At 30.4% G+C, this 12,165-nt stretch overlaps 1 protein-coding gene across 1 annotated transcript; it reads right to left on the bottom strand.

Annotated features, from left to right (window-relative positions):
* Positions 1 to 1,192: 1,192 nt before the first annotated feature.
* On the bottom strand, positions 1,193 to 2,612 carry LOC120090180 (thioredoxin H2). Its single transcript, XM_039047707.1, has 3 exons — positions 2,375 to 2,612; positions 2,116 to 2,238; positions 1,193 to 1,522 (listed from the first exon to the last, which is right to left on the bottom strand). Exons 1-3 carry the CDS (start codon positions 2,537 to 2,539, stop codon positions 1,382 to 1,384), a joined length of 429 nt encoding a protein of 142 aa, XP_038903635.1. The 5' UTR covers positions 2,540 to 2,612; the 3' UTR covers positions 1,193 to 1,381.
* Between the last annotated feature and the right edge of the window lie 9,553 nt (positions 2,613 to 12,165).

The following is a 12,165-nucleotide window of genomic DNA, read 5'->3' as shown; positions in this document are numbered from 1 at the left end:
AAGAAAATAAATTTCACAGAAGAAAATAAAAATAACTAATTTAACAGAAGAACAAAATAAATTTAAGACAATACCAAAGAAAAACAAGCAAACCAAAACAAAAACAAATCAAATGTTGAACCGAACACGATTCAACGGAAACTGTCTGTTTTTTAAGATTAGATCACTCTATCTTGAAATCATTGTTTTTTTCCGGAGGATACAAAAAAGGGGGAGATGAAGTATCCCACGTAACAGACAACTTAAAGAAGAAGAAAAGAATAAAGGAAAAAGAAAAAAGCGTCCCACTAGTATAAATTTGGATTAGGCTATGATTACAAAAGAATTTCGAAGTAACCTCGAAAAGAATAACCAAACTAAAAATGAAAAAAAAAAAAAAAACATCCCCAAAAACAATGTGATCAGGCAGTGCTTTTGGAAATCAGTAACTCTCTTGTTCTCAAAGAAACAGAGAAGAAAAAAAATTGCTATCAAGGAATCAATAATCAACTTGAAAGGTGAAGGTTAACAGAAAAATTAAGTTCAGAAACTATTGAACTAATACATTTTCACTTAACTTTTCGTTATTTAAAAACAAAAAAACAAAACAAAAACAAAAAACAACTTTTGGTCAACCCCTCTAGAGGAAAGGAGATTTAACCTTGTCCTCTCACTAGTAAAGAATTTTTCTTCCCATAAAGGATAACCACAACAAATACTATTATTAACAAAGAGGCTGAAAAAGAAGAAATAAGAGAACAAATTTTTCCAGATCATAGAAATTTTCTTGACAAAGCATAATTTTTTGTTCGACTTCAAAACTTAAGGCTCTGTTTGCTAACCTTTTGATTTTCTACAAGTTTTTAAATTTTGTGCTTGTTTTTTCACAATATGTTCCACCTTTCTTAAGAAAAGATTTGGAATTTTAACCAAACTTGATAAAACAAAAACTGCCTTTCTTTAGTTTTCAAGACTTAACTTGGATTTGGAAATATTTGTAAAAAGTAGATAACAAAGCAAATAAACTTATTAGTGGAATGAGTAATAATAAGCTTAGTTTTCAAAAACCAAAAACTAATTATCAAACTGAGTCTAGCTATTGGCAAGTAAACATTCCAAAACTGTTGTATTTTCAAGCATCTCTGCAGATGGGCAATAGGAGAAAACAAATGAAAAAAATTATTTCACCAATTAAGGCAAACAGTGGGTATGCTTTACAGAACAGAGAAGATAGATTGATCGAACTCAAACAAGAACAAGGATGAAGTTTATATAGCATATTTAAATTCAAATCGGTGACCAAGTTAGAATATAGATAATTTTCATATGTTTACATAAAAGGAGGAAGAAGAGTAAAAGTGAGAGTGAGAGAACTTATTATTGGGGGTTTTTGGATCTAAGTTCAACCAGATGCCGATCGGTGCTTCTGAATCTTCTTCTCCAGCTCTTCCTTGCGGGCTCCAACCACTGTATCCACCACTTTCCCTTTCCTCAGCAACACAAATGTCGGCATTGCTTGTACTCCAAAATGCTGAGCCACATCCTGATTCCACAAACAATCGTGTCAATCTTCCAATTAAATTCCAGTTAAATATACGTTTTAGTCTCTGATATTCGTGTGTTTTTCTCAATTTACTCCATATTGTTCAAAAAGTCTCTATTTAATTCCCACATGTTAACATTTTTTGTTTGTTAAGTGCAACAACATGTGGGACTAAAGATAACTTTTGGTGAGAATAGCTATGACCATATTTGAACGTTTTAAAAATTTTCAATTATATCATTTCCGTAAATCAATATTAATATTAGTTAATGATAAACTTAAATGATATTTTACCTAAGAGGGCAGAAAAGTTTCTTATTTCTCCTCCAAGATTCTAAGAAATTGGCAGAAATTGCATCATTTTGCTGTCTTATATGCTTAATTCCTCTTCTAAACTTATGAAAATTCACTAAAGTATTGTTTATTATCAGCCCATTTGAAGATTGGGCAACAGAAAGATAAAATTAAAACAACAGAGACTAAACTGAAAAACACCCTAACATTAACCACAAAAATGTACAAGTAGCAACAATTGCAGAATCTAACACAGAAATAGAAGGGGATGCAAAATTGGAAGAAGGAGAAAGACGTACAGATAACTCATCAACATCGATTTTGACGAACTCAACATCGGTGTATTTACTAGCCATGGCGTTGAAAGATGGCTCCATGAGCCTACAGGGTCCACACCAAGTTGCGGAGAAATCAATCACCATCTACTCTCCCACAGTCCAACAAATTGAAGGAATAGAGAAAGATTAGATCACAAACAGAATTAAATGCAGTAACCCTAGAAAAAACGCCCTTCGATCAAATCACTGGGAATTGAAAAAAGGTAAAATAGAGGATTACGAGCTTGGAAGATTCCTGAGCGGAATTGTAGTGGAGTTGCCATCTGGCTGAGGAGTGAAAAGATAACACCGACGACGGCTCCGATGAGGCAGCTTCGGCGCTGGCTGTCGGGGGGCCGAACCAATTTGAAAGAAGAACTCCGATCCTGGATAGAAGAACTCCCATCTCTCTCTCTCTCTCTCTCTCTCTCTTCTCTCTCTCTAACGCAAGAAAAAATTGGTGTGAGCGTAGAATTTGAAAGCCAAATGGGCCATGGCTTTTATTCATAGCATTTTGGCCCAACAACCAAATAGGAATAAGAATATCAATTACAAAAATATACTTTAAATAAATCAAATTATTACTCTACGTCGGTCGTATTAATTAAAATCTTAAGACAAATAATTCTATCAAAAACTGTAAATTAGAATCTATTTAGACCTTTAAAATTAAAGTCAGTAATTTGCTCTTTTTTGCATATAATGTTTTTAAATTGAGAATATAACGTTTTTTTTAATGCATGAAACAACCAAAAAAAAACAAAAACAAAAACAAAGTCAAAGTATTGGAATATGGAATATGACGAATGAGACCTTAAGATGATGGTGAGAAAGAAGGATGCAAGATGCGGGTAAGGGAGGAGAGAGTTCACAAAATAAGAGGGGAGAGACAAATTGAGAAAAGAAGAAGAAAAAAAAAAGTAAATAATTAATTGTTTTATTTTAAAATAATTATATTAAATATGTTTTTTTTTTTCAACAACCATTTGAAACATAAAGAGCAATTATTTTAAATGATAAAACTACTTAAATTTTTTTAACAAATGTCACTTAGTAATAGACTTTTATCACTAAGCGATAAATCGCGGTAGAAGTCTATCGCAGTCTATCACTAATAGACAAACATTTTGTTATATTTGCAAATAAATTGGCTTATTTTTCTTTATTTGAAAATAACCCAAAATATGAAATTAATACATTTTAACCATAGACTATAGAAAAAATGTCATTGTCTATTAGTGATAGATCGCATTAGACTTTCATCATTGAGCAATAGACCGCAATAGACTTTTATCACTAATCGATAAAGCGCGATGGAAGTCTATAGCGGTCTATCACTAATAGACAGACATTTTGCTATATTTGCAAATAAATTGGCTCATTTTTCTTTATTTGAAAATAATCAAAAACATGAAATTAATATATTTTAACCATGTCTGTAGGATCGATATGACAACCGTAGAAGGGTGAATAGGGTTTATTTAAATTAATGAAAACTTTTTACTAATGTGGGCCCAATTAAATAAACTAACCGACTTTTTGCTAACAAGTAATTTAAATAATAATTTCATGCAAAATAATTCAACTCAAAATAATCAAGAAGTTAATAATACTACTTTAAAGTACCCAAATTGGTTCTCATAACAAGATTGATAATGGATGTAGAAATTCAAGAACAACCAATCCAAATAATCCAATATGAATAATTAATTTCAAGAATAAAAATTGCAATTAATTTCAAGTAATAAAATATAAAAAAAAAATTAATTGTAAAATTAAAGAGGAGGGTGATAAGGAAATTGACACCAAGAATTTTACAGCGGTTCAGCACAACGACCTACATCCACTTCCCAAGCACTTCTTGGGTATGTCACTACGAACTTGACTTTTTCCACGACTTAGAGTCAAACTTCTACAATGTTCTTTTTACGGGGGCAAGAACGAACCTGATCCTTTCAACATTTGAGGATCAAACCGTTGCAACAGCTCATTTTCCGAGATCAAGAGTAACCCTTACAAAATATTTGTAAAAATAATGGGCACAATTAGAACTCTCCCAATAGAGTGGATTTACAAGTTGTAGCACTCAATGAATCAATCTCTCTCAAAAAGAAAATTGAAGTTTGGAGAGAAAGCAACAATGGTGGCTTAATGAGTTATGGAGGATTGAAAATGATAAAAATTGTGTTAATTTAGAGAAGAATATGTGTTTAAATAGAGAAGAAAAATTGTTAAAAACCACATTTAATTAGGGTAATTGGATCTTGGAAAAGAAAAATCAATGGTGAAAATTTTGAACCCAAGTAGTCGTTAGACACAAACAAAAAATGATATAATAATATATATCTTTTAAAATCCAACAAAAAACACATGGCCACCATGTGTCCAAAACTGGCGGTTAGACACAAACATAAAATAATATTAAATTCATTTTCCTTTTAAATTTATTTTCTTTTTAAAATCATCTAAAAATCAAAAGTCCACCATATGTCACTCATCCATCGCTCCAAGTGGCACCTTTCAATTTGTCCATTATGATGAAAAAACTTATATCACGTCATTAGCGCGGGATTTCGTTAAGTTTGTTTCAATTATATCTTCTTCGTTTGAACTCCGATTTGAGCAATTCAAATTGCGTTGGAACCGTTATTCCGAGTTCTACAACATAGACACTTCAAATACTTAAATTGCTAATGTATAAAAGCAGATTTGTTATCATTAAAATATTAATTAATTAATTAATTTGAGGGTAATGGCCAAAAAGCCAACCATCTCCCTTTTCTATTTTCATTCGAACATGAAATTCATATATTTAAATATGTCAATAAAAACCAAGGAGATAAAATCAATCATGTAAAATTCAAACAATTGAGATATCAAAATATCAAATATTATAACAAATCAATATAAGCATGGAAGCCATACAAATAAATTTGTACCAATTTTGAATAATATGCTACCAGAAATTCAAGGTTGTAGCAATTTTCTGAATACACTCTCTACGGAAAAGAATTTAACATCTCTTCGAAAAAATGCTCAATAATCAAATCTTTTTAACATTGGACAAATATCAACTCAAAATAGTTTATTGATGTGTGCCACTCTTATTCTTGTTGTTTATCTTTTTAGGAGTTATTGTATTTTGAGTAAAAATTTGCCTTGAAAATTTATTTGATATATATACCCTCAAGTTGAATTATGTGATAAATGTATTCTTGTCGCTTATTAAGGGGAGTGTTCAATTGATTTCAAAAAGGAGAGAAATTTGTGAAATTGGTCAAAATAGAATTAGCATAAGTTTGGTTGATTCTTTATGATGCCTCTTGAATTTACATGTTTGTTATGTTTCTTTTTAGAAGGCATGTTGATAGGAGAAGAAATATGCAAAATTGTGTATTCATGTTTTTTTAAAAAAAAAAAAAAAAAAAACTCATGTCATTATGTTATTTTCATAATTATCCTTTTTTGATTGATTTCAAAATGGGGAGAGGTAATAAGAAAAATGAATGCATGTTGTTATTGAATATGTTTTTTTGTGTTCAAGTGAATTGAAATTATACATGCGTTAATTATGCATCAAGAACATATTTCATTCATGCTCAAAAGGCATTTAATAAAAACACTAATCAATTTCATTCGTAGGATAATCAACATATATTAATCATCAAAACAAAGATTTATTTTATTTTATTTTATTTTTTTTGCCGAACTCAACATCCGTTTCCTCAATATTTTCAAAAAAAAAAAAAATACAAGGATAAAGCAAACATCTAATTGACCAAAAAGTCCAATAATAAACAATATAGATAGATATTCAATCATTTCTCATGGGCATTGAATTCTATATACAATATAATTAAAGATAGAAAAATTAAACTTTCCAAAACTATTCAAGAGATATAATTACAAAAAGAATAATTATCTCAGAAAAAAATAAAGATTACCAAATAAGCTATTTTCCTTTGTTGGATTCAAACAAGTTTTTTAGTTGCTCCAATTTGAAATAATTTTTACTTTGGAGTCCAAACAACCAATTGCTTCTTGAAATCACACCTAGAAAGAAAGATCAACAAAAAAATTTTGATACCCATTTCTTGGATCCTCCATTGTTAGTGAGCAAAGACTTTGAAATCCATTTTAAATTATTTCCAACATTATTAGTATTCATTTTAGGTAAATATCAAGTTTGATATTTATGATCAACTTTTTCACAATAATAACATACAACATTAGGCAAAAATTTCTTTTGCACAAATTTATTTTGCACCTTATTTTTATTCAACAAATTCTTGTTAAGAGCATTTTTCAATTTAAAACAATTTGGTCTAATATGACCTTTTAACTCCACAAAAATGACAGATACAAATTTTGAATTCACATAAATATCTCTAGCCTTTTCATGTCTAGTAGTTTTAGCATGGGAACAATTTTTATTCATATAGCTTAACCCCTTTTTATTATTAGAAGATTTACCTTTACCTAATTTTTGTACCCCAATAGTTAATTTCTTAAGGGACTCTTTTGCAAGTTCAAGCTCTTTAGTAGCAAGTTATTCTTTTTCTTTAAGCACATACAAAAGATCATTTTCTCATGATTGTCACATTCAAAAAACTTAATTTTATCAACAAGAGAAAATTTATCTTTTTCTAGAAATGTATTGCTCTTTTCTAAAATAAGAATTTTATCTTTCAAGCTAGCAATTTCATCTTTCAACTCTAAGAACGAGATCTAATTTTCTCATTTTCATCTCTAAAATCATTCAATTCAATTTTCAAACCACATGATAAAGATTTGAGTTTATCGTTCTCTTTTTCAAAAAACTTAATTTTATCATTCAATGCATTTTTCTCATTACAACACTCGTCAACTTCATTATGCAACAACATATCATTAGCTCTATTTTTCAAACAAGCACTTTCATCCATCAAACTTTTGTTCTCAATAATCAATATTTTATGCTTCTTAGATAATTTCAAATATTTAGAGTCAACTTATCTAAATTATATTGCATATCTTCAAAAGCATCATATAATTCATCATAAGTTTGGGGTTTTTGAGTTACCTCATCTTTGTTACTTTCACCATTCGGAATGAATGATTAAGCATAAGAGAGCTCCATCACATTTTTTCTCTTTCACTTCACGGATTTTTTTGTTGATTTTGAGAATTATAATTCTCTTTCACAGTAAATAAATCATTAGTAGTACAAAAAGAATTTTGTACATTATACATTTTATCAAGGAAGTTCCAAATGTCATATGTATAATCAAAATACAAAATTGTATCACATATTTTTCTATCCAATACACAATAGCTTTAGCATTAAAAGTAAGCAACTCATTATTCAATGGCAATCTAGACAATCATGCTCACAAACATACAAAATGTTAAAATTCATAGCAAGCATAAATGTTTTCATTTTATTTTTCCACGCATCATAATTTCTATTTCCATCAAAATATGGGGATCTATCAATAGAATCATCATTTAAAGTTGTCATAGCTCTAGCAATTAAGCTTTTCAAAATATTAATAATATTTTAAAAATAATTTATGTCGAATAGCAACTTGGCTCCGATACCAACTGTAGGATCGGTATGGCAACCTTAGAGGGGTGAATAAATTTATTTAACTTAATGAAGACTTTTTACTAATGTGGGCCCAATTAAATAAATTAACGACTTTTTTGCTAACAAGTAATTTAAACAAACAATTTCATGCAAAATAATTCACTCAAAATAATCGAAAAGTTAATAATACTACTTTAAAGTACCCAAATTAGTTCTCATGACAAGATTGATAATGGATGTAAAAATTCAAGAACAACCAATTAAAATAATCCAACATGAACAATTAATTTCAAGAACAAAAAATACAATTAATTTCAAACAATAAAATATAATAACAAATTAATTGCAAAATTAAAGAGGAGAGAGATAAAGAAATTGACACTAAGAATTTTATAGTGGTTTGGCACAACCGGCCTACATCCACTTCCCAAGTTCCTCTTTGGTATGTCATCACGAACTTGACTCTTTCCACGGCTTAAAGTCAAACTGCTACAACGTTCTTTTTTCGGGAGCAAGAATGAATCCGATCTTTTCCACCGTTCAGAATCAAACCGTTGCAACAATTCTTTTTTTAGGATCAAAAGCAACCCTTACAAAATGTTTGAAAAATAAATGGCACAATTACAACTCTCTCAATAGAGTGAATTTATAAGTTGTAGCATTTAATGAATCAATCACCACAACATAAAATATCTCTATCAAGAAGAAGATGAAAAGAAGAAAATTGAAGCTTGGAGAGAGAGCAACAATGGTGGCTATGTTAATTTAGAGAAGAAGATGTGTTAAAAAAAATCGTTGAAAACCACATTTAATTAGGGTCATTGGATCTTGGAAAAGAAAAATCAAGATTTTGAACCCAACTAGCCATTAGACACAAACAAAAAATAATATAATAATATATATCATTTTTAAATCATTTCTTTTAAAACCCAACAAAAAGCACATGGTCACTATGTGTCCAAAACTAGCCATTAGACACAAACATTAAATAATATTAAATTCATTTTCCTTTTAAATTCATTTTCTTTTTAAAACAATCCAAAGATCAAAAGTCCACCATGTGTCACTCATCCATTGCTCTAAGTGACACCTTTCATGAGAAAACTTATGTCATGTCATTAGCTCGGGATTTTTTCGTTAAGCTTGTTTTTGTTGGGGTTGATGCCCTGAAGTCTCGTGTCCTGTAGTTTGTAAACAATTTGTACCAATGTTTGTGATGTATAATATATGATATTTACTTCACTTCTTGACTTTGCACATTTGTATGTTTTATTTGCTTTACCACAAACCAATAAACTTAAAATCTTTGGTTGTCATTATGTAACTTAAACATGTATGTAGAGACATACAAGTGGATCATGATAAAGACATACAAGTGGATCATGTCTTAAGTGATAGCCAAAATGATTTGTAGTATATGGATATAGGAGGAAAATCTTATCCCGGTAATGCTACGGATGCGACCTGCGTTGTAGAACAAGTTACAAGTGTTGTGATTTGCTACAGATGTCTGTTCTGATCATTCATGTGGGGATGTGCGAGTGGGGGCGTTCTATACAAAGAGTATGTATAAGACCTAACCACGAAGTGTTAACGTCTCGTCATATAACCTGCTCATGACAGAGACTTCACTTCACTAGGATGATCATAGGTAACAGGGCGGTCCTTTGATTTGCTTGGGTGCGAGTGGCCAGAGCGCCAACTTGAAAATATTGTGTGTTAAGTGTTTGAAATATACTATAATATACAAATCAAAAAATTAACTCAATGTTCATAAATCGTAGTATATATTGTAGATTTCATTTATATCACAGTATATATCATACATTTCATAATTTTTTTTTTCATTTTCATTTTTTTGTTCTTCCGATGGATCCATGGTTATTTTTAAATATATTTTAGAACACTTAGGTGTTTGAAAATATTTTAACCAATATATGAGTATATTAAGATTTGTTTGTATATTTGAAATGTACTATTTGAAATTTTTTATATAAAGAATACAATATACAAATTAAGTTATATATTGTTTAACTAAATTTTTTTATTGGTTATACCATAGTATACTACAAAAAATTTAGTTTTTCCCAACAAATATTTTTTAAAGCAAAAAAAAAAAACATAGGGAAAACCTATATTTCCCCGACCATTTTTCTGGCGTCGAAAAAGAAATAAGATATCCCGATGATAGTTTTAATGGCGTTGGGAAAAAGAGATATTCTCGACGCTGTTTCCTAGACCGTCGACATAAAAGAGGTGGAAAAAAATGTTAGGCCTCTTCAGATACTATGATGTAGGCACCGGGAGAAAAATCCCTATCCCGATGATAGAGGGGAGGCATCGGAATTTTTAAAAAGCTTGGTAAAGGTACGTGGATGGTTCCAATTTGAGCTCAATAATTAGAAACAATTTGATTTGAGAAGCCTTCTCTTCTTTCTTATAGACTAAGTGGTTCTTGTCGATGGTTCAGCTTTCCATTGGGGAAATGTATGTCGCACGGTGAAGTGTTGAGTTGAGGAATAGTACTAATGAAATGCAAGGCATGTTGTATTTTTGGATATGAAGTTCAAGTTGGTTTGTTTTGTATGTTGACTTAATTAATTTATTTTGGATGTCAAGTTAAATTGTTTGTTTTGGATGTTGAGTTAAATTGCTTCAATTTGTTAATGTTCTTTAGGTTGAGTTTTAAGTTCTATATTGAGTTTGAGATTGAAATGTGTAAATATGAGTTAGGTTTGTTTCAATTTATTAATATTCTTAAGTTGAGTTTTAAGTTTAATATTCATTTTGAGATAGGTATATGGTATATTGATCACAAAACTATTTAAATTTGTATTTTATAGGTATTTCAAGATTTATGTTGAAGATGCATCTCCCGACAAGCGAAGCTAGGTTGTAGAATTGTATTTATAAGTATTTTGTGGATATTATGTAATGTTATTTCTGGGTTAAGAATTTATGATTATTATGTAATATTTAAGACGAATCTTATTAGTAATTGTTTATTTCACAAACTTGTAAGATTCAAACATATTTTATGAATATTATTTAATGTTGTAGACATCTAATTAATTTTATCACTTTTTATTTTAGTTTATTTAATATTTGTAAGATTCAAAAAGGTATGATATTTCTAAAAAAAATAAATTTAATATTTAGTAAATAAAGAAAAAAGTTATTCTCAACACCTAAATATATAATCTCGATGGTATAAGCATCAGAAAAACTGTAATGCATGAATTTTTTTACCTTTTCCCAACGCTAAAATAGGTCATAATCGGCAAAAGTAGTTAACTTTTCTCAACACCAAAAATAGTTCGCATTGGGAAAGATAATCTTTCCCAACGGTCAAATCGTCAATTGAGCATTGGAATAAGTAACCATCTCCTGACACTAAAAGGAACCACTGACAGAAGTGTACTTATCTCAACGATGAAAAACAATTTTCACCATCGGGAGAAATATCTTCTGCTAACCGTTCCTTTCAGCGTCGACATAAATCCTTCATCCTTATTTCATTGTGAAATTTTTTTTCTCGACGAAGAGGATTTTTTAGGTCCTAAAAAGTTTTTCTGATAAGACTTTTCCGACGATAATGTCGACGGTCAAAATGCCATCGAAAAAGGTTTTTCGATGGTTTCGTTTGTCAGGAAAAATTAAATTTCTTGTAGTGATATATATCATAGATCGACTCAATGTTCAACATAAATCAAAGTATATATCACAATATACATTTCATAATTTTCAAATAAACAGATATATATACCTATATAAGTCACAAATATACTCAATTTCAACATTATATATATATATATATAAATGTGTATATATCATATATCGTATAAACGAATCAGTATATATAGAGAGAGTCTAAAGAAATAAAAGAGGAAAAGGGATTGTGTGTACATAACCCTCCCCATCTTGATCTCTTCTTCCTCGTGAAGCCATTGCCACCGTTTCTGCTCCTTGGTTTGACCGTTCGCCGGCCAGCCATCCTTGGTTCGACCATTCACCATGCCAGCTGTCATCCTCCTCGCGCATCGTTGTTTGTCGACAATCCGAGTCGTCCGAATTGCGGGCCGCCGTTCGTCGTCCGAGTTGCGCCGCCGCCACGCCAACCATCGTCCGCTTCGTGCAGCCATTCGTCATCAATTCGAGTTGTGTACCGCCCGCCGTCCGTCGTCCTCCTCTCGTGCACCGCCTGTCACTGCTATGGACGTTGGTGGACGGGCAGGTGATTGATTAACGAGGGATAGAGAGAGAGTCTGAGAGTGTGGGATTTGATTTTTGGGTGGGTGGGTTTTGATTTTTGGTTTTAATGGAAAGATCTTAAGAAAAATTGTTTAATTAATATTTGCACGTCAATCAAGTGTTCTTTGAGTTTCTTTTTTTTAAAATTAGACTCTAATATTTGTGTAATTGAGAAATCAATAGAAAAGTTGAACATAATTGAATTTTTTTTG

This window comes from Benincasa hispida, chromosome 11 (assembly GCF_009727055.1).
Source record: "Benincasa hispida cultivar B227 chromosome 11, ASM972705v1, whole genome shotgun sequence".
Taxonomy (NCBI): domain Eukaryota; kingdom Viridiplantae; phylum Streptophyta; class Magnoliopsida; order Cucurbitales; family Cucurbitaceae; genus Benincasa; species Benincasa hispida.
Note: the sequence above shows the minus strand (reverse complement) of the source record. Positions and strands in the feature narration are given on the sequence as shown.

Coding starts and splice junctions, on each gene's coding strand:
- LOC120090180 (XM_039047707.1), bottom strand. CDS start 2,539: ATGGGAGTTCTTCTATCCAGGATCGGAGTTCTTCTTTCAAATTGGTTC. Junction 2,239..2,374: donor CTCAGGAATCTTCCAAGCTC/GTAATCCTCTAT, acceptor GTGGGAGAGTAG/ATGGTGATTGATTTCTCCGC. Junction 1,523..2,115: donor TCGATGTTGATGAGTTATCT/GTACGTCTTTCT, acceptor TTGTGGAATCAG/GATGTGGCTCAGCATTTTGG.